Source organism: Coregonus clupeaformis, chromosome 20, assembly GCF_020615455.1.
Source record: "Coregonus clupeaformis isolate EN_2021a chromosome 20, ASM2061545v1, whole genome shotgun sequence".
In the NCBI taxonomy this organism is placed as follows: Eukaryota; Metazoa; Chordata; class Actinopteri; order Salmoniformes; family Salmonidae; genus Coregonus; species Coregonus clupeaformis.
In genome coordinates, this window is record NC_059211.1 from 30,869,857 (window position 1) to 30,891,824 (window position 21,968).

General features: G+C 44.1%; 1 protein-coding gene across 1 annotated transcript; it reads right to left on the reverse strand.

The window, feature by feature from the left end:
* Positions 1 to 1,523: 1,523 nt before the first annotated feature.
* On the reverse strand, positions 1,524 to 20,751 carry rhpn1 (rhophilin, Rho GTPase binding protein 1). Its single transcript, XM_041838737.1, has 16 exons — positions 20,729 to 20,751; positions 20,379 to 20,469; positions 17,157 to 17,272; positions 13,715 to 13,843; positions 12,493 to 12,568; positions 12,235 to 12,312; positions 11,323 to 11,447; positions 8,241 to 8,407; positions 7,880 to 8,067; positions 3,751 to 3,907; positions 3,427 to 3,552; positions 3,070 to 3,264; positions 2,890 to 2,966; positions 2,641 to 2,787; positions 2,369 to 2,521; positions 1,524 to 2,117 (listed from the first exon to the last, which is right to left on the reverse strand). Exons 1-16 carry the CDS (start codon positions 20,749 to 20,751, stop codon positions 1,908 to 1,910), a joined length of 2,058 nt encoding a protein of 685 aa, XP_041694671.1. The 3' UTR covers positions 1,524 to 1,907.
* Between the last annotated feature and the right edge of the window lie 1,217 nt (positions 20,752 to 21,968).

Genomic DNA, 21,968 nt, shown 5'->3' on the forward strand with positions numbered 1-21,968 from the left:
TTAGCCTTAACGTCGGTAGCCCTGCCCCCTGGTAAACAGTGTATGATCGCTGGGTGATTCGTTTTAAGTCTAATACTGCGGGTAATGGAGTCGCCAATGACTAGGGTTTTCAATTTGTCAGAGCTAATGGTGGAGCCTTCGGAGTCTCAGACCCCGTAACGGGAGGAGTAGAGACTAGAGAAGACTCAGACTCAGACTCCGACTCGCTACATAATGGGGAAAACCGGTTGAAGGTTTCTGTCGGCTGAATGAGCGACACCGGTTGAGCATTCCAACAGTATTTCCCTCCAGAAGCCATGAGAAAGTTGTCCGGCTGCGGGGACTGTGCGGGGGGATTTATACTAACATTACTGTCTGTACTTACTGGTGGCACAGACGCTGTTTCTTCCTTTCCTACACTGATATTACCCTTGCCTAACGATTGCGTCTGAAGCTGGGCTTGTAGCACAGCTATTCTCGCCGTAAGGCGAGAATTCTCCTGTATATTATGAGTACAGCGACTGCAATTAGAAGACATCATGTTAATGTTACTACTTAGCTTCGGCTGTTGAAGATGTTGATGAACCATGTCCAGATAAAGCGTCCGGAGTGAAAAAGTTGAATAAGGGAAAAAAGTTGCGATGGAAAAAAGGAAAATAACGTAAAGTTGGCAGCTAAAACGCACAGGAAAATGACTCTTCTGTCTCGGGATAAACGTCCGGGGTGAAAAAGTTTAACGAAAAAAGATGAGTGAGGACAAAACTAAAAAGTTGGTAAATTTGTTGAACACAGAGATTGATTAAACGTTTATTAAAAGTAAAACGTGAATAGTTTGTTAGGTAGCCAAGTAGCAACAAACAGCAGAGCAGCACGGAGACAATGCGGAAGCGAGACGGAAGTCACGTGAACAACAATAGTGTTTTACCAATTGTTTTCTTGGTGACTATGGTCCCAGCTGCCTTGAGATCATTGACAAGATCCTCCCGTGTAGTTCTGGGCTGATTCCTCACCGTTCTCATGATCATTGCAACTCCACGAGGTGAGATCTTGCATGGAGCCCCAGGCCGAGGGAGATTGACAGTTATTTTGTGTTTCTTCCATTTGCGAATAAATCGCACCAACTGTTGTCACCTTCTCACCAAGCTGCTTGGCGATGGTCTTGTAGCCCATTACAGCCTTGTGTAGGTCTACAATCTTGTCCCTGACATCCTTGGAGAGCTCTTTGGTCTTGGCCATGGTGGAGAGTTTGGAATCTGATTGATTGATTGCTTCTGTGGACAGGTGTCTTTTATAAAGGTAACAAACTGAGATTAGGAGCACTCCCTTTAAGAGTGTGCTCCTAATCTCAGCTCGTTACCTGTATAAAAGACACCTGGGAGCCAGAAATCTTTCTGATTGAGAGGGGGTCAAATACTTATTTCCCTCATTAAAATGAAAATCAATTTATAACATTTTTGACATGCGTTTTTCTGGATTTTTTTGTTGTTATTCTGTCTCCCACTGTTCAAATAAACCTACCATTAAAATTATAGACTGATCATTTCTTTGTCAGTGGGCAAATGTACAAAATCAGCAGGGGATCAAATACTTTTTTCCCCTCACTAACTCCTTCAGTGACAAATACCTGCAGTCGCCTGCTTTCTAAAACCACCGTTGTTTCTCTGAAGTTGAAACTGCTGTAATCTAGACAAAGCATCCTCCTCCTCCTTTCCTGTGATCCTCCTCTTCCTCTCCTTGCTTTGCTGCAATAACCAGTCATATACAACACATCCTTGTATTGTAACATGTCCCCCTGTCATTCCCTGAGTGGTTTGTCTATCCATCTATGGCACAGTCTGAAATGGCACCCTATTCCCTAGTGCACTACTATTGGCTGGTAGTGCAATGTATGGAATAGACCAACATGTCTGCTGTGCCCTCAGTATATCTCAGTACATGGACTCACTGTCCCGAAGGTTTCCAAACGGCAGACTGAAGGTGCTGCCCAGTCTCTTGGTGGCTCTGCCCCCTCCCCTATTCTTCTTCCTGTTCCAGTTGAGTAAGGGGGCGGTGCTCTGCCCCTTAGCCCCGCCCATGGTCCGTAGCCGAGCGTTCTCTTCGTCTCCGCTGGGGGAGAGCATCACTGGCCTCCTATCCACCTGAACACACACACACACACACAGGAGATGTAAAACAACAAACACACACCTTTATATTTTACAAGGAGTACGTGCTCCTAAATTGAAAAATGTAAGTGCACACAAAGAAATGTAGGCGCACAATGACAAATATAATCTTTCTAGGCGTACTGGTGCGCCAAAATTACAACTCCAGGAGCCCTGACACACACATTAATGCAAGATCAAAGACAGATGCACGCGCACACACAGACACCCACACGCACCCTTACCTGTGTATCGTGTGTGTGCAGTGTGATGACGCTGAGTTGTACTCCTCTGTCGCTGCAGCTCTTCAGGGAGTGGACCACCTCTCCATGTTTAGCCCACTTAAAGTCCTCTCCATCCACCGCCACTATATAGTCCCCCTCCCTCAAACCTGCCTCCTGAAAACACATACACAGTATATTTCATTGCTGCATGAAATACTGTACATTTTCCGTTCGAGAATCTTAGGAAATAGGAAAGCAGAAGGTTAAGAGGAGACAGGGTGCTACCATCTCACCTGTGCACATCCCCCCGGCACCACCCCAGCCACCAGGACAGGAGAGTCTCCTCTGAGAGTCAGCCCCAGACCCCCCTCCCCTCGCTGGAGACACACCACACGCACCGGCCCCCAGCGTGCCCTTGCACAGAACACTGACAGGGGACCCTGCAGCGCACACACACACAGAGAAAGAGACAGGGATATCATCTTCATCATAATCATGATCAACTTCAAAACCTAATCAAAGTCATAGTCTCCCTCTCTTACCAGCCTTTGGAAGATGTCAGTGACTGGGACAGTGGAGAAGTTGGGTGGTGTGATGTCTGGTTTGTGCTGGGTTTGAGCTGAGGGACAGGAGGGACAATCATCACTTACTACTATGTTGTATGTTCAGAAGTTATAACACACACCTCTCACAAAAACACACTCCTTCCCTCCCTCACTCACAGTGTATCTCGGGGGCCTCTGCAGTCTCGTCGAAGTCGTCCTCTCGGTCCATCTCAGAGTATTTGTCCAGGGAGCGTTTGTACATGAAAGAGAGCACCTCCTGTAGAATATCCATCTTCCTCAGGATCTTACATAGACCATGTACTCTCATAGCCTCCTCATGTCTGATCACTGCACAACGCAGGTGGGCCTTACCTACAGCGTGCGTACACGTACACACACACACACACACGTACACACACACACACACACACACACACACACACACGTACACACACACACACACACACAGCGCTTTAGTAGGTACTCACAACGACCATGCACACAAATCAAATATCTTTCTGTGTGTGTACTCACCCAGTTTGCGTCTGTCCTCGGGGTCTCTGAGCACCTGGCTGAGTGGGGGTCCGGCAGGAGTACTGACATGGAACTGGAGGAGAGCCTTCTCGGCCTCTTCATCACCCTCCTCTTCCTCAATGGACTCTACAGAACACAACACAGACACTTTTATCCACAGTGACTTGCAGTACAATGACTGCATCCATTTTATGTATGTGCAGGAATAAAACCCACCACCTTGCGCCACACACACACACGTCATGCTCGCACCAACTGAGACCACACACACACACTCACACACGTTCTCATAAACCATCATCCTTGACACACACAGGTACTTACGGGCGTGGTCACAGAGAGCGACAGCAGCATTGTAGTGGGAGAGGGCTCTAAAGTGTTCTGCTTTCACTTGAACCATGGAGGCCCAGGAGAATGGGACATAGTCCTTCACTAGGGTCTGAGACATGGTCTGGAGTACCAAGCTATACACATTAGATACCTGCAGAGAGAGAGATTAAGAGAGAGAGAGATGCTCAGCAGGCTCTGCTCACACTTACTGGTCTGAGGCAAAACCACATGACTAACAACATTAGACACTTTATGGAACAAAGCCTTCACTATCTCATCCTGGAATATCCAAGGCCTGAGGTCATCTGCCTTTGGCATAAAGAGCAACAACCTGGACTTCACCAAAGAAATGAGAAATACAGACATTGTCATCCAACAAGAAACATGCTATAGAGGATATGGACCCACTGGTTGCCCTCTAGTTACAGAGCTGGTAGTCCCATCCACCAAACTACCAGGAGTTGAACAGGGAAGAGACTCAGGGGGTATGCTAACTTGGAATAGAGCAGACCTACTAACACACTATTAAATTAGCCAAAACAGGAACATTTTACATTTGGCTAGAAATTCAAAAGGAAATTATCTCAGAAAAATGTCCTCCTGTGTGCTACCTATATCCCACTCATTAGAATCCTCATACTTTAATGAAGACAGTTTCTCCATCCTGGAGGGGGAGATCAATCATTTCCAGTCCCAGGGACATGTAATAGTCTGTGGTGACCTAAATGCCAGAACTAGACAAGAACCTGACACCCTCAGCACACAGGGGGACAAACACCTACCTGGAGGTGACAGCATTCCCTCCCCCATATGCCCCCCCTAGACAACTACGACAACATAACCAACAAAAACGGGTAACAACTCCTGCAGCTCTGTCGCACGCTGGGTATGTACATAGTCAATGGTAGGCTTAGACGAGACTCCTATGGTAGGTACACCTACAGCTCATCCCTTGGCCGTAGTACTGTAGATTACTTTATCATCAACTTCAACCCAGAGTCTTTCAGAGCATTCACAGTCAGCCCACTGACACCACAGCAAAATCAACCATGAGGCATTGAAGCCGAACAAACTGCATACTATTAAGAAATGCTATAGATGGAAAGAAGGTAGTGTGGAAACCTACCAAAAAACTATTGGCCAACAACAAATCAAATCCCTCCTAGACAACTTCCTGGACAAAATATTTTCCTGCAGTATGGAAGAAGGTGTAAACTTAGCAGTAGGAAGCCTGAACAATATATTTGACCTATCAGCTAACATATCAAATTTAAATTCTGGCAGAAAATCTAAGACAACAAACAACAATGAGAAATGGTTTGATATAGAATGTAAAAACCTAAGAAAGAAATGGAGAAACCCAGCCAACCAAAAACATAGAGAACCACAAAACGTTAGCTTACGCCTTCACTATGGTGAAACACTAAAACAATACACTAAGAAAAAAGAAGGAACAGCATGTCAGAAAACAGCTCATTGTGATTGAAGAATCCATAGCATCAAATCACTTCTGGGAAAATTGGAACACACTAAACAAACACGAAGAGCCATCTATCCACAATGGAGATGGATAAACCACTTGTCCAACCGTTTCAGCCATATAACAAAGAACCAAGAACAAAAACATGACAATTTACAAAACTTAGAATCCGCTATTAAAGACTACCACTGGATTCTCCAATTACATTGAATGAACTACAGGACAAAATACAAACCCTGCAACCCCAAAAGGCATGTGGTGTTGATGGTCTACTAAACTAAATGATAAAATATACAGACCACAAATTCAAATGGGCTATTCTTAAGCTCTTCAACATTATTCTCAGCTCTGGCATCTTCCCTAATATTTGGAACCAAGGCCTGATCACCCCAATCTACAAAAGTGGAGACAAATTTGACTCCAATAATTACCCTGGAATCTGCATCAGCAGCAACCTCTGAAAAATCCTCTGCAGTATCATCAACAGCAGACTCAAACATTTCCTCAGTGAAAACAATGTCCTGAGCAAATGTCAAATTGGCTTCTTACCAAGATATGTACGACAGACCACATATACACCCTGCACACCCTTATTGACAAACAAACAAACAAACGTAAAGTTCTCATGCTTTGTTGATTTAAAAAAAGATTGACTCAATTTGGCATGAGGGTCTGCTATACAAATTTGATGGAAAGCGTAAAGTGGTTTTCCCACTGGCTATAGGGTGAATGCACCAATTTGTAAGTCGCTCTGGATAAGAGCGTCTGCTAAATGACGTAAATGTGCCCTTGAGCAAGGCACTTAACCCTAATTGCTCCTGTAAGTCGCTCTGGATAAGAGCGTCTGCTAAATGACTAAAATGTAAATGTGAAAGCGGTGTTGCATATGACATTACAAAATAAATGTACACAAACAACGAGTGTGCAGATAAAATTGGCAATAAACACACAGATTTAATTCCTCAGGGCCGTGGGGTGAGACAGGGTTGCAGCTTGAGCCCCACCCTCTTTAACACACACACATCAATAAATTGGCGAAGGCACTAGAACAGTCAGCAGATTATCTGGTGCTTCTGTCCTCAACCAAAGAGGGCCTACAGCAGCACCTAGATCTTCTGCACATATTCTGTCAGACTTGGGCCCTGACAGTGAATCTCAGTAAGACAAAAATAATGGTGTTCCAAAAAAGGTCCTGTAGCCAAGACAACAAATTCTATCTAGACACTGTTGCCCTAGAACACACAAAGAATTACACCTACCTCGGCCTAAACATCAACACCACAGGTAACTTCCACAAGGCTGTGAACGATCTAAGATACAAGGCAAGAGGGGGCCTTCTATGTCATCAAAAGGAACATAAAAACTCAACTAGGATCTGGCTAAACAATCTTTAGTCAGTTAACAAACCCATTGCCCTCTACGGTTGCGAGGTCAGAGGTCCACTCACCAACCAAGAATTCACAAAATGGGACAAACACCCAATTGAGACTCTGCATGCAGAATTCTGCAAAAATATACTTAGTGTAAACCGCAAAACCCCAAACAATGCACACAGAGCAGAATTAGGACTATACCCGCTAGTTATCAAAATCCAGAAAAGAGATGTTAAATTCTACAACCACCTAAAAGGAATCGATACCCACACATTCCACCACAAAGCCCTCACCTACAGAGAGATTCACCTAGAGAAGAGTCCCCTCAGCCAGCTGGTTCTGGAGCTCTGTTCACAAACACAAACAGACCCCACAGAGCCCCAGGCCAGAAACACATTTAGACCCAATCAAATTATGAGAAAGCAAAATGATAACTATTTGACACACTGGAAAGAATCAACAAAAAAACAGCAAATTGGAATGCTATCTGGCCCTAAACAGAGAGTACACAGTAGCAGAATACCTGACCACTGTGACTGACCTTAAATTAAGAACATCATTGACTATGTACAGACTCAGTGAGCATAGCCTTGCTATAGAGAGTGGCCGCCAAAGCGTGTAATCTCTCGAGAGCCAAGTCTGCCTATGTACCCACAAAATGAAGTGGAAACGGAGTTACACTTCCTAACCTCCGGCCAAATGTATGACCACATTAGAGACATATTTCCCACACCTCACACAGACACAAAGAATGTGAAAACAAATTAAACATTGATAAACTCCAATATCAGTTAGGCGAAATACCGCAGTGTGCAGTCACAGAAGCAAGATTTGTGGCCCGTTACCATGAGAAAAGGGCAACCAGTGGAGCACAAACAACATTGTAAATACAACCTATATTTATCTGTTTATTTATTTTCCCTTTCATACTTCAACTACTTGCACATTGTTACAACACTAACCTATAGCCAATAATATAACATTTGAAATGTCTCTATTCTTTTAAAACGTTTGTGAGTGTAATGTTTACTAAATGTTTCCCTTGTTTATAGTCTATTCCATTTGCTTCAGTAATGTAAACATATGTTTCCCATGCCGATAAAGCCCTTTGAATTGACTTTTGAGAACGAAAGTCAGGAGAATGGAACATAGTCCTTAACCAGAACGGATGAGAAGTCTTAAACAAGGGCACTGGATCAAGGTATTGCGCACCAGTGAGTACAACATGTTTGATATCCACACACACACACACACACACACGTCCCCTCACCCGTGCGGCCTCCTTTGCCACTTGTAGCTGGGTGATGAAGTGTGTGTCCTGCGTTGTGAGTGTGACTCTTTCGAACACACACTCCTGCACCTGGGCAATCATCAGCCGGACCAGCATGCATAGTGACGGGCCACTCATATCCAGACTGGGAGCATTGGAGAAGTTCTCCTTCAGGTAGTTAAATGCACCTGGACACACACACACACACACACACACAACAGCTTTTACAAGTATGTTATAACACAGTAATTACAAAGATAACACAGAGCAAAAGCAAAGTGCAACCAGAAGATTAGTGTGTGTGTGTGTGTGTGTGTGCATAGCATGCAATGTTATTGTGAGTGTAAGAATGTGTGGTTACCTGCAGCTCTCTGGAAGGCGTCTATAGCCCTGTCTATGCCAGCTGTAGCAGAGCGGTCCTGTCTGGCACCTATCTGTGTGTAGAGAGCCCCCATGTTGAACAGCACACTGCCCTTCTCAAACGCCAACGCACGCTGGCACGATGGCACACCTGTTAGAGAGTCATACCTAGAGACAGAGAGAGGGGGAGGGGTGTGAGAGAGAGAGAGAGAGAGAGAGAGAGAGAGAGAGAGAGAGAGAGAGAGAGAGAGAGAGAGAGAGAGAGAGAAGGGGGAGGGGACAGTTGAGAGTCTCTCAGAACGTTCAGTCACCCCACTGACATCTCATCAGATCACAGCAAAATCACAGTCTACTTGAACAGAGCAATACTCAATCATGAGGCATCAAAGCCAAAGGAACTGAATAATATTAAGAAATGCTATAGATGGAAGGAAAATAGTGTGGAAACCTACCAAAAAACAATTAGGCAACAACAAATTCAATCCCTTCCTGGACAGATTCAAGACAACTTCCTGGACAAAACGTTTCACAGTAATAGTGAAAGTGTAAACTTGGCAGTAGAAAACCTTAACAGTATATTTGACCTCTCAGCTTCCCTATCAAATCTAAAAATGTCAAGCAGACAACCTAAAAATTAACAGCAAAGACAAATGGTTTGATGATGCAAAAACCTAAAGAAAGAAATTGAGAAACCTATCCAACCAAAAACAGAGACCCAGAAAACCTGAGTCTAAACAAACAACATGAAGAGTTATCTATCCAAAACATAGATGTATGGATAAACGACTTCTCCAATCTTTTTGGCTCTATAACAAAGAACACACAGCAAAAACATATACATGATCAAATACAAATCTTAGAATCAACTATTAAAGACTACCAGAACCCACTGGATTCTCCAATTACATTGAATGAACTACAGCACAAAATACAAACCCGCCAATGTATTTCACCCTGCACACCCTAATTGACAAACAAACAAACCAAAACAAAAGGCAAAGTCTTCCCATGCTTTGTTGATTTCAAAAAACCTTTTGACTCAATTTGGCATGAAGTTCTGCTATACAAATTGATGGAAAGAGGTGTTTGGGGAAAAAAAAAAACTGTCCGACATAAAAAAGATCCATGTACACAAACAAGAGTGCGGTTAAAATGAGCAAAAAACACACATTTCTTTCCACACGGCCGTGGGGTGAGACAGGGATGCAGCTTGAGCCCCACCCTCTTCAACATATATATCAACGAATAGGTGAGGGCACTAGAACAGTCTGCAGCCTCACCCTACTAGAATCTGAAGTCAAATGTCTACGGTTTGCTGATGATCTGGCGCTTCTGTCCCCAACCAAGGAGGGCCTACAGCAGCACCTATATCCTCTGCAAAGATTCTGTCAGACCTGGGACCTGACAGGAAATCTCAGTAAGATAAAAATAATAGTGTTCCAAAAAAGGTCCAGTTGCCAGGACCACAAATACAATTCCATCTAGAGCACACACACAAAACTATACATACCTCGGCCTAAACATCAGCGCCACAGGTAACTTCCACAAAGCTGTGAACGATCTGAGAGACTTTCTACGCCATCAAAAGGAACATAAAATTCAACATACCAATTAGGATCTGACTACTTGAATCAGTTATAGAACCCATTGCCCTTTATGGTTGTGAGGTCTGGGGTCCGCTCACCAACCAAGAATTCACAAAATGGGACAAACACCAAATTGAGACTGCATGCATAACTCTGCAAAAATATCCTCAGTGAACAACATAAAAACACAAAATAATGCATGCAGAGCAGAATTAGGTCAATACCCTCTAATGATCAAAATCCAGAAAAGAGCCATTAAATTCTACAACCACCTAAAAGGAAGAGATTCCCAAACCTTCCATAACAAAGCCATCAACTACAGAGAGATGAACCTGGAGAAGAGTCCCCTATGCATGCTGGTCCTGGGGCTCTGTTCACAAACACAAACAGACCCCACAGAGCCCCAGGACAGCAACACAATTAGATCCAACCAAATCATGAGAAAACAAAAAGATAATTACTTGACACATTGGAAAGAATTAACAAAAAAACGCTATTTGGCCCTAAACAGAGTACCACAGTGGCAGAATACCTGACCACTGTGACTGACCCAAAATTAAAGGAAAGCTTTGACTATTTAGACTCAGTGAGCATAGCCTTGCTATTGAGAAAGGCCACCGTAGGCAGACCTGGCTCTCTAGAGAAGACAGGCTATGTGCACGCTGCCCACAAAATGAGGTGGAAACTGAGCAGCACTTCCTAACCTCCTGCCAAATGTATGACCATATTAGAGACACATATTTCCCTCATATGACACAATTTTGATAAACTCCCATATCTATTGGGTGAAATATATATATTTTGTACCTTTATTTAACTAGGCAAGTCAGTTAAGAACAAATTCTTATTTACAATGACGGCCTACACCGGCCAAACCTGGACGACGCTGGGCCAATTGTGCGCCGCCCTATGGGACTCCCAATCACGGCCGGTTGTGATACAGCCTGGAATCGAACCAGGGGGTCTGTAGTAAAGCCTCATCACTGAGATGCAGTGCCTTAGACCGCTGTGCCACTCGGGAGCCCATATCACAGTCTGCCATCACAGCAGCAAGATGTGACCTGTTGCCACATGAAAAGGGGATCCAGTGAAGAACAAACACCATTGTAAATACAACCCATATTTATGTTTATTTATTTTCCCTTTTGTACTTTAACTATTCTTTGCACATCATTATAACATTTTACATTTTTTATAACACTGTATATATCCATAATATGGCATTTGAAATGTCTCTATTCCTTTGGAATGTTTGAGTGTAATGTTTACTGTTCATTTTTTATTGTTTATTTCACTTTTGTTTATTATCTATTTCACTTGCTTTGGCAATGTTAACATGTGTTTCCCATGCCAATAAAGCCCTTTGAATTGAACTGAGAGAAGGGAGAGAGACAGAGGATGAGACATGAACGAGAGAGGAGTAAGAGACGTGTGTGTGTGTGTGTGTGCATGCGGTGGGTTGCAGTGTGTGTGCGCGCGCGTCTGGTTTGTGTGTACCAGTGGAAGTGGACTCCTAGTGTTCGGTGTGGGGGGAAGAACCTCTGGTCCAGGTAATACAGCTGGTTATAATACTCCACCAGAAGCTCCAAACCTGCTTCATTACGACTGGGGGTACGCATGGCCTGTTGACAACAAGCACACAATTACAACACACACACACACAACATGGAATAACAACATGCATATAACATGGATATTTACAGCCACTGAGGATCATCAACCAGTCAGCCAAAATTCACTAAGTACGTTTACATGCACAGTAATAATTCGATATTCAACTGATTATGGCAGTAGTCAGATTATGCAATAGTCATGTAAACACCTGACTCTGCTTATCTTAATTGGCATAAAGTCCAAATCAAAGTAAACATACGCCAATTAAAACACCTGGTTTTCTGAGCAATCTTTCAAATCAAAAGGACATGTAAACACCTTCAAATCGGCGTTCCAGCTGTGCATTTCATCTGCGCATGTGCTAGCACCAGTCGAGCGGGTCATCCTCTTTAGCACGAGTGAAGTGAGTTCGGAACATCTGAAGTCTTAGAAGTAATTTTCACATACAAACTTTATATGTCCGAACTCAGAATCAAATATGCTTCCCAAAAATAACATATTGTTGCTGTGGTAGAACGTTTATTTTGATTGGCGATTTTCTGCCTTTATCAGAGTGCCATCAGGTAGCCTGATTTCAGATGTGTCCATGTAAACAGGATTATTAGGGAAAGCATTCTTGCAAAGCATGTAAACGTTTTAATTGAACTATATTAATCCTATATTAAATCTGACTATCCATAATAATCGCATTATTGTGTGCATGTAACCATACTCAATGTCATATAAATCCACTAGGTGGCAGCATCTTCAACAGCATGAGCAGTTAATTTGCATTTCAAGCAGAGGGTATCTAACCTGTCTGAGCTCCATAAACTCCTTGATCTCCTTCTCAAACAAAGAGCTGTCCTCTCCATAGTGCTCACAGATAACGTCCTGACAGAGTGAAGAAAAAGAGATACTTTATTTAAAATAAAGATGTGTTAAAATGTGAGTACTGAGAACAAGCAAGAGAGTGAGAGATGGAGAGAGATATTATCTATTGTCCTCACCTTGAGGGACAGCGAGGTCCTATTGTGCTCACCTTGAGGGACAGTGAGGTCCTATTGTCCTTACCTTGAGAGGGACAGTGAGGTCTACTTCCTTGGTCTCCTTCAGACCCAGTGGGATCATGGGAACATTGATGGCTTCACTGAAGGAGAGAGACCAACACATGTGTTAAATGACATTTGTCACAAACTTCCACAGAAAAACCAAAATCTGCTTTCCCATCCGTCTCCCCCTCCCTCTCTATTATTACAGTAACCATATTGGTCAGTAGACCCTCACTCCTCTAATACCACAACACAGTGCATTAACTCCCCCCTCCCCCATGGGGTAATTAATGACAGTCTAATCAGAGGATTTGCCCCCCTGGTGACCCTGCTACAACTGGGATGGAAGAAATCTTAGAAATCTGGGAACTGTGCCTGGCTAACACACACGGAGACCCATGCACACACACACACACACGGAGACCCATGCCCGCACACACACACACACACACTTCCCTCGCCTCATTACTAGCATTCCAGGCCACTCTCATTAGGCTAGAATTAGAGCAAATAGGCCATTGTGTGTTCGCGCCCTCCACCAGGGTGTGTGTACTTTCACACCAGGCTGATCACTAGAAACAGACTTTGATTTAGGAAAATGTCCTAAGAACGTCAATATTGGCCTTCCTCGGCAGTCACACATTTTTTTCATAATTATTGCCCAGCACGGGGCGAAGAGCGGTGCTCAGACCACTGCACCATGGCAGTTCACAATGCTCTTACAAGCCAGGAGAATACTTGATGATACTTAATGGAAACAGCGCCTTGTTTTTTTGTCATTTGTAAAGCCTTCCCCAAACCATAGCCCTAACTCCACCCAAAGGAAAACTCCACCCAAAAACCATTAGTCCATTGTTGATATCGTCCCAAAATGATTTGCTTGTCAGCAATCATGTTTTCAAGATACAGTATGCAACTTTAAAAACACAGAAATCATCCCCGTATGATGCATTTTGCATCATTTTAAAGTTACATATCTTGAAAACTTGATTGTTGACAAGCAAAACATTTTGGGACGATATCAACAATGGACTAATGAAACAAATACCAAAAGACAGTTTTTGGGTGGAATTTTCCTTTAACCATTTAGAATTAATACCTACATTTAACCCTTTGAGTTGTTTCTGTTTTAACCTTGTAACCACACAGAATTAACCCTTTAAAACACATGGAATTAATCCATAATACGTTGAATTTTGAAGTGAAACTATGAGATCTTGTTGTTCACGGTGCTTGCATGTTACCTCTCTGTCTGGTAGACCTCCATATTGCTGTTGAGTTCCTCTAGCTCTTCCTTCAGTAGCTGCAGGTTAGAGTTGACAAAGCTCAGCTCTAGAGCCACATTCTCCTTTACCTTGTTGTTAGTGGTGGCCCTGCAACACAAACATTCATATCAGATTTGATTATACAAACAAACACACCAAACACACTCCTTCGATATAATGTTTTTGATGAAAATGTGTCAGTTTGTCACTTTCACAAGGTTGTAGTAACATGTTAAGCTACTTAAGATATTGGTTTGAATCTAGGCTTTGCCGAAAAATAAGAACTAAGGAAGAATTTTCACTTCTTCCATTGACTTCACAAATCCCAAACACCGGATCTGCCCTGTAGAGTCTGCTTTGCGAGGCGTTCCCGGGATTATTGGCCAGATGGAAATGTGGGTTAGAAAACGCTGTTATTTCGATCTTCAACAGTTTGTATGTACAGTAGGGGTAGGCCTAGCTCATAAGCACTTCCTGAGAAGGGCCTACTTCTACTTCTCTCGCTCACACATTCTCCCACTTCCCTCTCACTTTCACTACACTCTGGACATTATTCCCTCTCACTTTCACTACACTCTGGACATTATTCCCTCTCACTTTCACTACACTCTGGACATTATTCCCTCTCACTTTCACTACACTCTGGACATTATTCCCTCTCACTACACTCTGGACATTATTCCCTCTCACTTTCACTACACTCTGGTCAAAGGGCAGCAGTGTGTTTGGTGACTAAAGCTTCCGGTACTGTGGATGATCAGATGTAAACAACCCTAAGATCTTTGAACATTCCTCAAACGCTGAGGCATCACTTAGTTGTCATGGTATCTGACAGACACTTCTCACCACGTCACAGAAATCCCCCTGGTTACACAATAATTGCGAGTTTCTGGAGCCCTGACGAGTCACACCCCCCCCCCCACATAATGCATTTGTTTAAAACCAAATCGAAAACTGTGACTATTTTTCAAACATCGAACCGACGTCAAAAAGCCCTTATCGCTCAGCACACACCTGTGATTAACTTGGACGAGAAAGCCACTCCCTTTGCTAGAAGAGGATTAGGAATCAATGAGAGCCAGTCTTTCAACCACAACAACAGGAGACTTGCCCCGATTAGAAGACACACACACATGGTGAAAGGTTACCTTAGTTTAAACTAGGCATGTTGGCACCTGTCTGAGGCTGAATGGGGTTGAGAGAGAGAGGTAACGCACAAATACACACCTTGAACCACCAAATCGGTGACCCATATCCTCCTCACCCCACTAGAAGTCCATTCCCACAGTATATAACACACTGGCCTGTTACACCAGCATGCCACCACAGAATGTGACGTCTTCATCAGCCAATCAGAAGCTCTAATGAGATACACCCCCTCCCCTCCTCTGTTCTCCCATCATCCTTTATTAGTCTCTGTCACTCTTACCCTCCTCCCCCTAGCTCCTACCACCACAAACTAGTTCACTGACAACAACTCATCGTGTGTGTGTGTGTGTGTGTGTGTGTGTGTGTGTGTGTGCGTGTACACATGACCGACTGGCTTTCAACCAGAGTGTCCTGCATGATGCCAAATAACTAGGTTAGCCCACTGGAATGAACTGCAAAAATCTCTGAAGCTGGAGACTCTTATCTCCCTCACTAACTTTAAGCATCAGTTGTCAGAGCACCTTACCGATCACTGCACCTGTACACAGCCCATCTGAAATTAGCCCACCCAACTACCTCATCCCCATATTGTTATTTATTTTGCTCATTTGCACCCCAGTATCTCTATTTGCACATCATCTCTTGCACATCTATCATTCCAGTGTTAATACTAATTGTAATTATTTTGCACTATGGCCTATTTATTGCCTTACCTCCATAACTTGCTACATTTGCACACACTGTATATATATTTTGTGTATTTTTTGACTTTATGTTTTGTTTTACCCTATATGTAACTCTGTGTTGTTGTTTTTAATCGCACTGCTTTGCTTTCTTGGCCAGGTCGCAGTTATAAATGAGAACTTGTTCTCAACTGGCTTACCTGGTTAAATAAAGGTTAAATAAAAAAAATAAAAAAAACGGAACTAAAGCCTTAACTCACGATCGGTGATAATGCAAGTCTTCAGGTCTCAGGCAAGGTTAGGCTACTAATCACGAGAAGATGGTTCACTGAACTACTTCCGTTACACATGTGGGCGTGCAAGTCCAAAGACAGCTCCACTGGGACTGGTGAGGATAAACATGTCTCCCAATGAAACCCAGAAAATCAGGGATGAGATTCCTGCAGACAGCTGCCCTCCCTGGGAAAATCTCTCTCTCTGCATGGGAATGGGAAGGTGCAGCAGTGGGACGAAGCCTGTTGATTGGGGGCTGACTGGGGGTGCCGGGGGTCTCGGTCTCTGTGATCCAGTCTCAATAGAGGGAAGGGAGGGGGAAGGACTGGGTGCTGCTGGGGGCCTAAATATTTTTGCTTATTCTATATTTCCCTTATCCTAGCTTTTCTCAAAACCTAAAAAACAAGTGAGGGGAGGGAGGGTTGACACACGCACACACACACACACACACACATACACAGGGTTGGTTTTCTTTCAGTTAGCTTGATGTTGTTCTGGGTGTCTTTCTTATGACAGCCTGACTCAGAAGCCAAACAGCCCACTATATAAAAAGGAAGCACACTGCTCTGCTTTAATTCAGTGCTACGTCTCCTCCTCCCCCATCTCAGAGAGAGAGATAGAGACTGTCCTATCGTACCATAGCGCTACTCTTCTACACAACCACTCCAATACACCATGTCCTTTAGTGGCTCCCACAGTAACACTGGACATATATAAGCGTGGGATGAATTTGATGAACTGTTTGAAAGTTGAAAACGAATAAAAGGGAGAGAGGATGACACTAATGCTCTGAGAGAGTTTGGTTTGATGTGCTAGAAACCCTAGCTCAGCTTTGATGTCCTGCCACCAGCCTCTTCATTCCTCCTTTCTCTGAAAAAAAATCCTATTGACTTTAAAGGAGACAGAATGAGAACAGGCTGTATTATATCTGTACAAGTTCAGCACAGATCAGAGAGAGCGTGTTTGTGTTTGATAAGACCGTCTAACTGGCAAATTATACTTTAAAACTGGTGGGGGGGAGAAATGAACGGAATCAAACCTGCCGATTGACCCCACACACACACGGGAAACAAACAGAGCCATAAAACAGGGTGGTGTGTGTTTGGAGGCATTCCCCATACACCCTAAAACATAGTTTGGTAGATCCATCTGCTAAGCTCAATGTTTCCACAGGTAGTAGGGCTCTGGGTTCCTTTTCCCACCACAGCGGAGGGGAGGAAGTGGATGCGCCCCAAAGCTGCCCAGGAGGACAGTGTACACACAGGATCAGGGACAGTATTCGACCACTGTCACGTCCTTCACCCAGCCCAGCTCACCTGAAGAGGTTTTCAGCCCCGGCCCTCATCCTCATCTCCTTGTTGATCTGCTGGTTGATACGAGCTCTACGGTGCTGCAGCTTACTGCGCTGGGTCTGGGAACACGGATCACAACCCTAGAGAGAGAGGGGGTTTGGAAGAGAGATTGTGGTTAATGCATAACGTGCTAAAGCACAACAGATGTCTGTCTATCTCTGCTTGCTTGTGTCTAGGCCCTATGTGTAGTTCTAGTTGACATGCATTTGTGTAGAAATGTATAACAAGCATGTAATAAACACCAAGTGTACGTAAAGAAGAGAGTATTCCTAGCCGAACAGGTAGGGGTTGGTGGATTGTTCAGTGAATTACATTACAAAGCCCTGTAATAGATACACCTGAGCACCTCGTTAGTTCCCCTCCCTGATTAAGTATGAGTGATTAACCGTTCACACTCTTGTACGGGTTGAAAATTGCAGATTTGGACACTGGTACGCGCTTCAATTGGAATGCAATGGCTGTACAGTAACACGCGATACATGACGTTAGAGCTCAGGGTCTCCTCTTCACAGTGGTGTATGGGTTTTGACTGACAGCTGTTCTGAACAAGAAGTTTCCCCCATCCCTCCCGCTATTTGGTCAACTTTTGTTGTCCGAGTGAGGGAAATGGTGTAAACTACGAGGAGTCAATGCATTTTGAAAGATGAGACGTTGAGGATTATAATAAATACCGCTTTGATGTCATACAAGCAAGCCAAACACCCGTGAGTCCAAATGTGCACTTCCCATTTCCATATGATAGAACTAATGTAATATACAGTGTCAACGTTTATGATCACTATGTTTGATGTACAGTTCCAAGATTATATGGGTTGTCCTGAACAGAATGAGCCTGTGTTCTGTTGTATTGTGAAGAAAATCTGCCGCGGACCACGCATCTGAATGCACTCATGACTCCATTCTATGCACACCAAAATTACAATCTGCTTCTCTGAATTGCCTTGTGAAAGCCTAACACTAAGGTCGTATATTATAATTTAGCTAGTCATGTTGGCAATAGAACAAGCTTTCAAATTATGCCCACCTGAGCCAGATTGCGATTTATAATGGACCGTTTTTGGATTGCGTAAACAGTAATTGTGTAAAGGTGGGTATGCAGGGCTGTGTTCCAAACACAACAACTACAAGTGTACTTGCTCTAGTTTCTCAACAGCACAGCTAGGAGAGTTCAAAAAGCACCTTATAGTTGAAAACTTATTTGAGTCATAAAAGTCCATTGAAATTACTTAGGAACTGTGCACACTTTGGAGAGGTGTGTGGCCACTTGGAAACACCAGTTAGACCTCTCACCCCAACATTTCCAGGAATATTCTTGTATCCTGAGTATTTTCAGATTTCTTCAACAAATGCAGCAAAAAGTACAGTAAATGTAAAATGCACATAAAAATCAACAGTGTAATGTTTTGAACTGTGTTAGGTGAACTGTTGCGTCCTCACCTTTAGTCTAATAATGTTCCCATAATCTCCAAACTGTTCCCTTTTAATTGCTACCATGGTTATGCATGTGCTTTCCATATTCCTTGTGTTTGAAACATTTCAATTTGGCCCCATCCATATAGGCCAATTCACACGTGTAAGGGGTTAAGACTACCCGCCTCCATCATAGTTAGGATCAGATAGCCTACTACATTGGCAACAGGATCCCCGTGGCGATGGTTGCCAGGAGACCAAGCCCCAGTAGACCTCGGTCGGTAACCTGCTGTGAGGTAAATCCTTAGACGTCACAGTCCACGGAGCGGAGGAGACTTGGAATACCTCTTAGACCTGACCCCTGCCTACGATACAAATACAGCCACCAAAAGTTACCAGTGCTCTTTTCTCCAATACTGTAACTTCATCCCGCACCACCACGTCTGTAAGTAGCTAAGATGGGCTCTGAGATCTCAACTTAGAAGACATATCAGGCTGGGAAGAGGGGGTGAGCAATCGCCACTTGCTGCTAGGAGAACAGAGCCTAGATCAGGACTGTACTAGTGTCTGATGATGATGCTGATGCACCATATTACTAATAGAGCTCAACCCAGGGACATCTGCAATTGCTACAGGGCCACCTTTTACAGACACCTGACTCCACTGTAGTCTTCCTTTAGTCTGCTGATAAAGGACAACACATGTACATGTCTTGCCAACATGTAGGCCTACAATCGTCAGGAAATGAACAGAAAATGACAGTTGATGTTCTGTGGTCAGATGCAGATGAATGGTTAAAAGCAGCACTTGGTGGTCCTATCGCATGGTGTGTTTTGTCCTAAAACCTGCTGACTAGGCTCTTATTCATTCAGTACAGAGGAACAAGGAAGAGAAGGACCACAACATGGTAGGAAGGGCCCTAATAGGGTATGCTAACCCCAAAATGAGAGTTGAAAAGAGATACTGTCCTTATTCCTTTCCCTCTCCCCCTCACCTTATCTCACTCTCTCCGTACTCCCTCCATTTCCTTCCCTCTCCCACCTCCCTTCATCCCTCGCTCAGTGAGTTGTTTGTTTTGTGAGCATGCAGCCAGTAATCCTCAGAGTGCTTGTAGGGATTAGGGTGCTAGCCTAGCCATGCTCCAGCCCCCGGCCTTCAGTCCCCTGCTCCAGCCTCCCAGCTCAGCCATAGCCGTGCTCCAGCCCCAGCCCCAGGCCTCCAGCCCACTGTCCCAGCTCAGCCATAGCCGTGCTCCAGTCCCCTGCTCCAGCCTCCCAGCTCAGCCATAGCTGTGCTCCAGCCACAGGCCTCCAGCCCACTGCCCCAGTTCAGCCATAGCCTTGCTCCAGCCCCAGCCCTCCAGCCGGGGGACAGCGGGGGGTGAAATGGGGTAAATAGGCTCTCCTAGCCACATACCATCAGTACCATGACACCTACCCTCTGGACAGTATCCTACCCCAATCTACCCCCCATGCCGCAATAGCAGACCCCCTACCGAAGTCACCAAAAGTTTACCAACATAAGGCAACTCAATACAGGTCAAGGATACCCCCTCAATGAATCTATCAACAGTTCAGTAATGACACTGCATGGCAATGCATGTCAATAATAAATAACTTTGAATAGTACATATTTGATCTGGTATTGATTGAAATATTATTGTACTGTTCATAGCAGATGCAGTCAATTTTCCATTTGGACGTGTCATACATATAAAGGTGTGTGTACTGTTGGTACAGTACCGTGTTTTTCGAACTACAACTGCGTATCTCTCACCTTTCTGATACTGCCGTTGTGACTCCCCTCCTCTATCCGTGCGGGAAGCTCCAACTCCTCGTCCGAGCCAGCGTCAGACAGCTCTGGCTCTCTACAACAGAATGTCCCAAGGCCGTTAATTTCTACAAAATAAAACCAACACTTTTCCTCCCGTTCTACTCTAGCCAACCCTACCAGTTATTGTCACGGTATTTCTTTAGCAAGCAGACAGTGTTTGAGTGTTAGATTTTGTCTATGGTTTGAACAATATCAAAACAAGTGAACTGGGAATGAATAGATGAGCTCGTTCTGGCTAGCGGTTTTTGTTAGTAGCATAGCATTGTCCCACAACTAGACAACAGTACACTTGCCTCGTCGCAGGTTCTTCTCCCATCATCAAGCCAGGAAGCTATGCAACTTGTTGCACCAATACTTTCGTAATTCCAAATGTCCGCAGGCCAGGGTCTGTTGCGGTGGATGGGTAGCGAGAAAATCAACATAGAAAAGACCCAGAACAAAACAATCACTGTCTTATTTTGCAACTCGCATTCGTGCACCCCTCTCGCTCACAAACCAGCTGAAAAAAACTCGTGGTGTGGGTTTATTCCAGGAGGCGTGTCTTTAACTGCAAAATAACCAATGACATATCACTTCCATTGATTGACGTTGATTTTGACGAATCGAAATATGATGTTTCTCTAACTGACAAGTGAAATCTGTCCAATTGTGAACCCCATGGGCGATGGCAAATTTGTGGAATTACAGTTGCCCATAGCAACGGTTTCAACTATAACCTGTTAAATGTAACTAAATGTAATCTAAAAATATAATCTACATAATCCCAAAAGTAATTATTTATCATGGCCTTAAACAATAACTAGTAACGCTGCATACTACAAGAAAGGTTAAATTCTCACCTTTCTGTTAAAAATAGCTATACTAATAACTCTCAGACCATGAGAAACAAGATTCTCTGGTCTGATGAAACCAAGATTGAACTCTTTGGCCTGAATGCCAAGCGTCACGTCTGGAGGAAACCTGGCACCATCCCTACGGTGAAGCATGGTGGTGGCAGCATCATGCTGTGGGGATGTTTTTCAGCGACAGGGACTGGGAAACTAGTCAGGATTGAGGCAAAGCCATAAGACTCCTGAACAGCTAATCAAATGGCTACCCAGACTATTTGCATTGTTTGATTTGATTTGGTTTGAAAGATGAACAGTGAGATCCTTGATGAAAACCTGCTCCAGAGCGCTCAGGACCTCAGACTGGGGCGAAGGTTCACCTTCCAACAGGACAACGGCCCTAATCACACAGCCAAGACAACGCAGGAGTGGCTTCGGGACAAGTCTCTGAATGAGTGGAGGACAGAGCGGCCCAGCCAGAGCCCGGACTTGAACCCGATCGAACATCTCTGGAGAGACCTGAAAATAGCTGTGCAGCAACGCTCCCCATCCAACTTGCCGGAGCTTGAGAGGATCTGCAGAGAAGAATGGGAGAAACTCCCCAAATACAGCTTGGTACACAAAGTACTGAGTATAGTCCCCTGTAGCTCAGTTAGTAGAGCATGGCGCTTGCAACGCCAGGGTTGTGGGTTCGTTTCCCACGGGG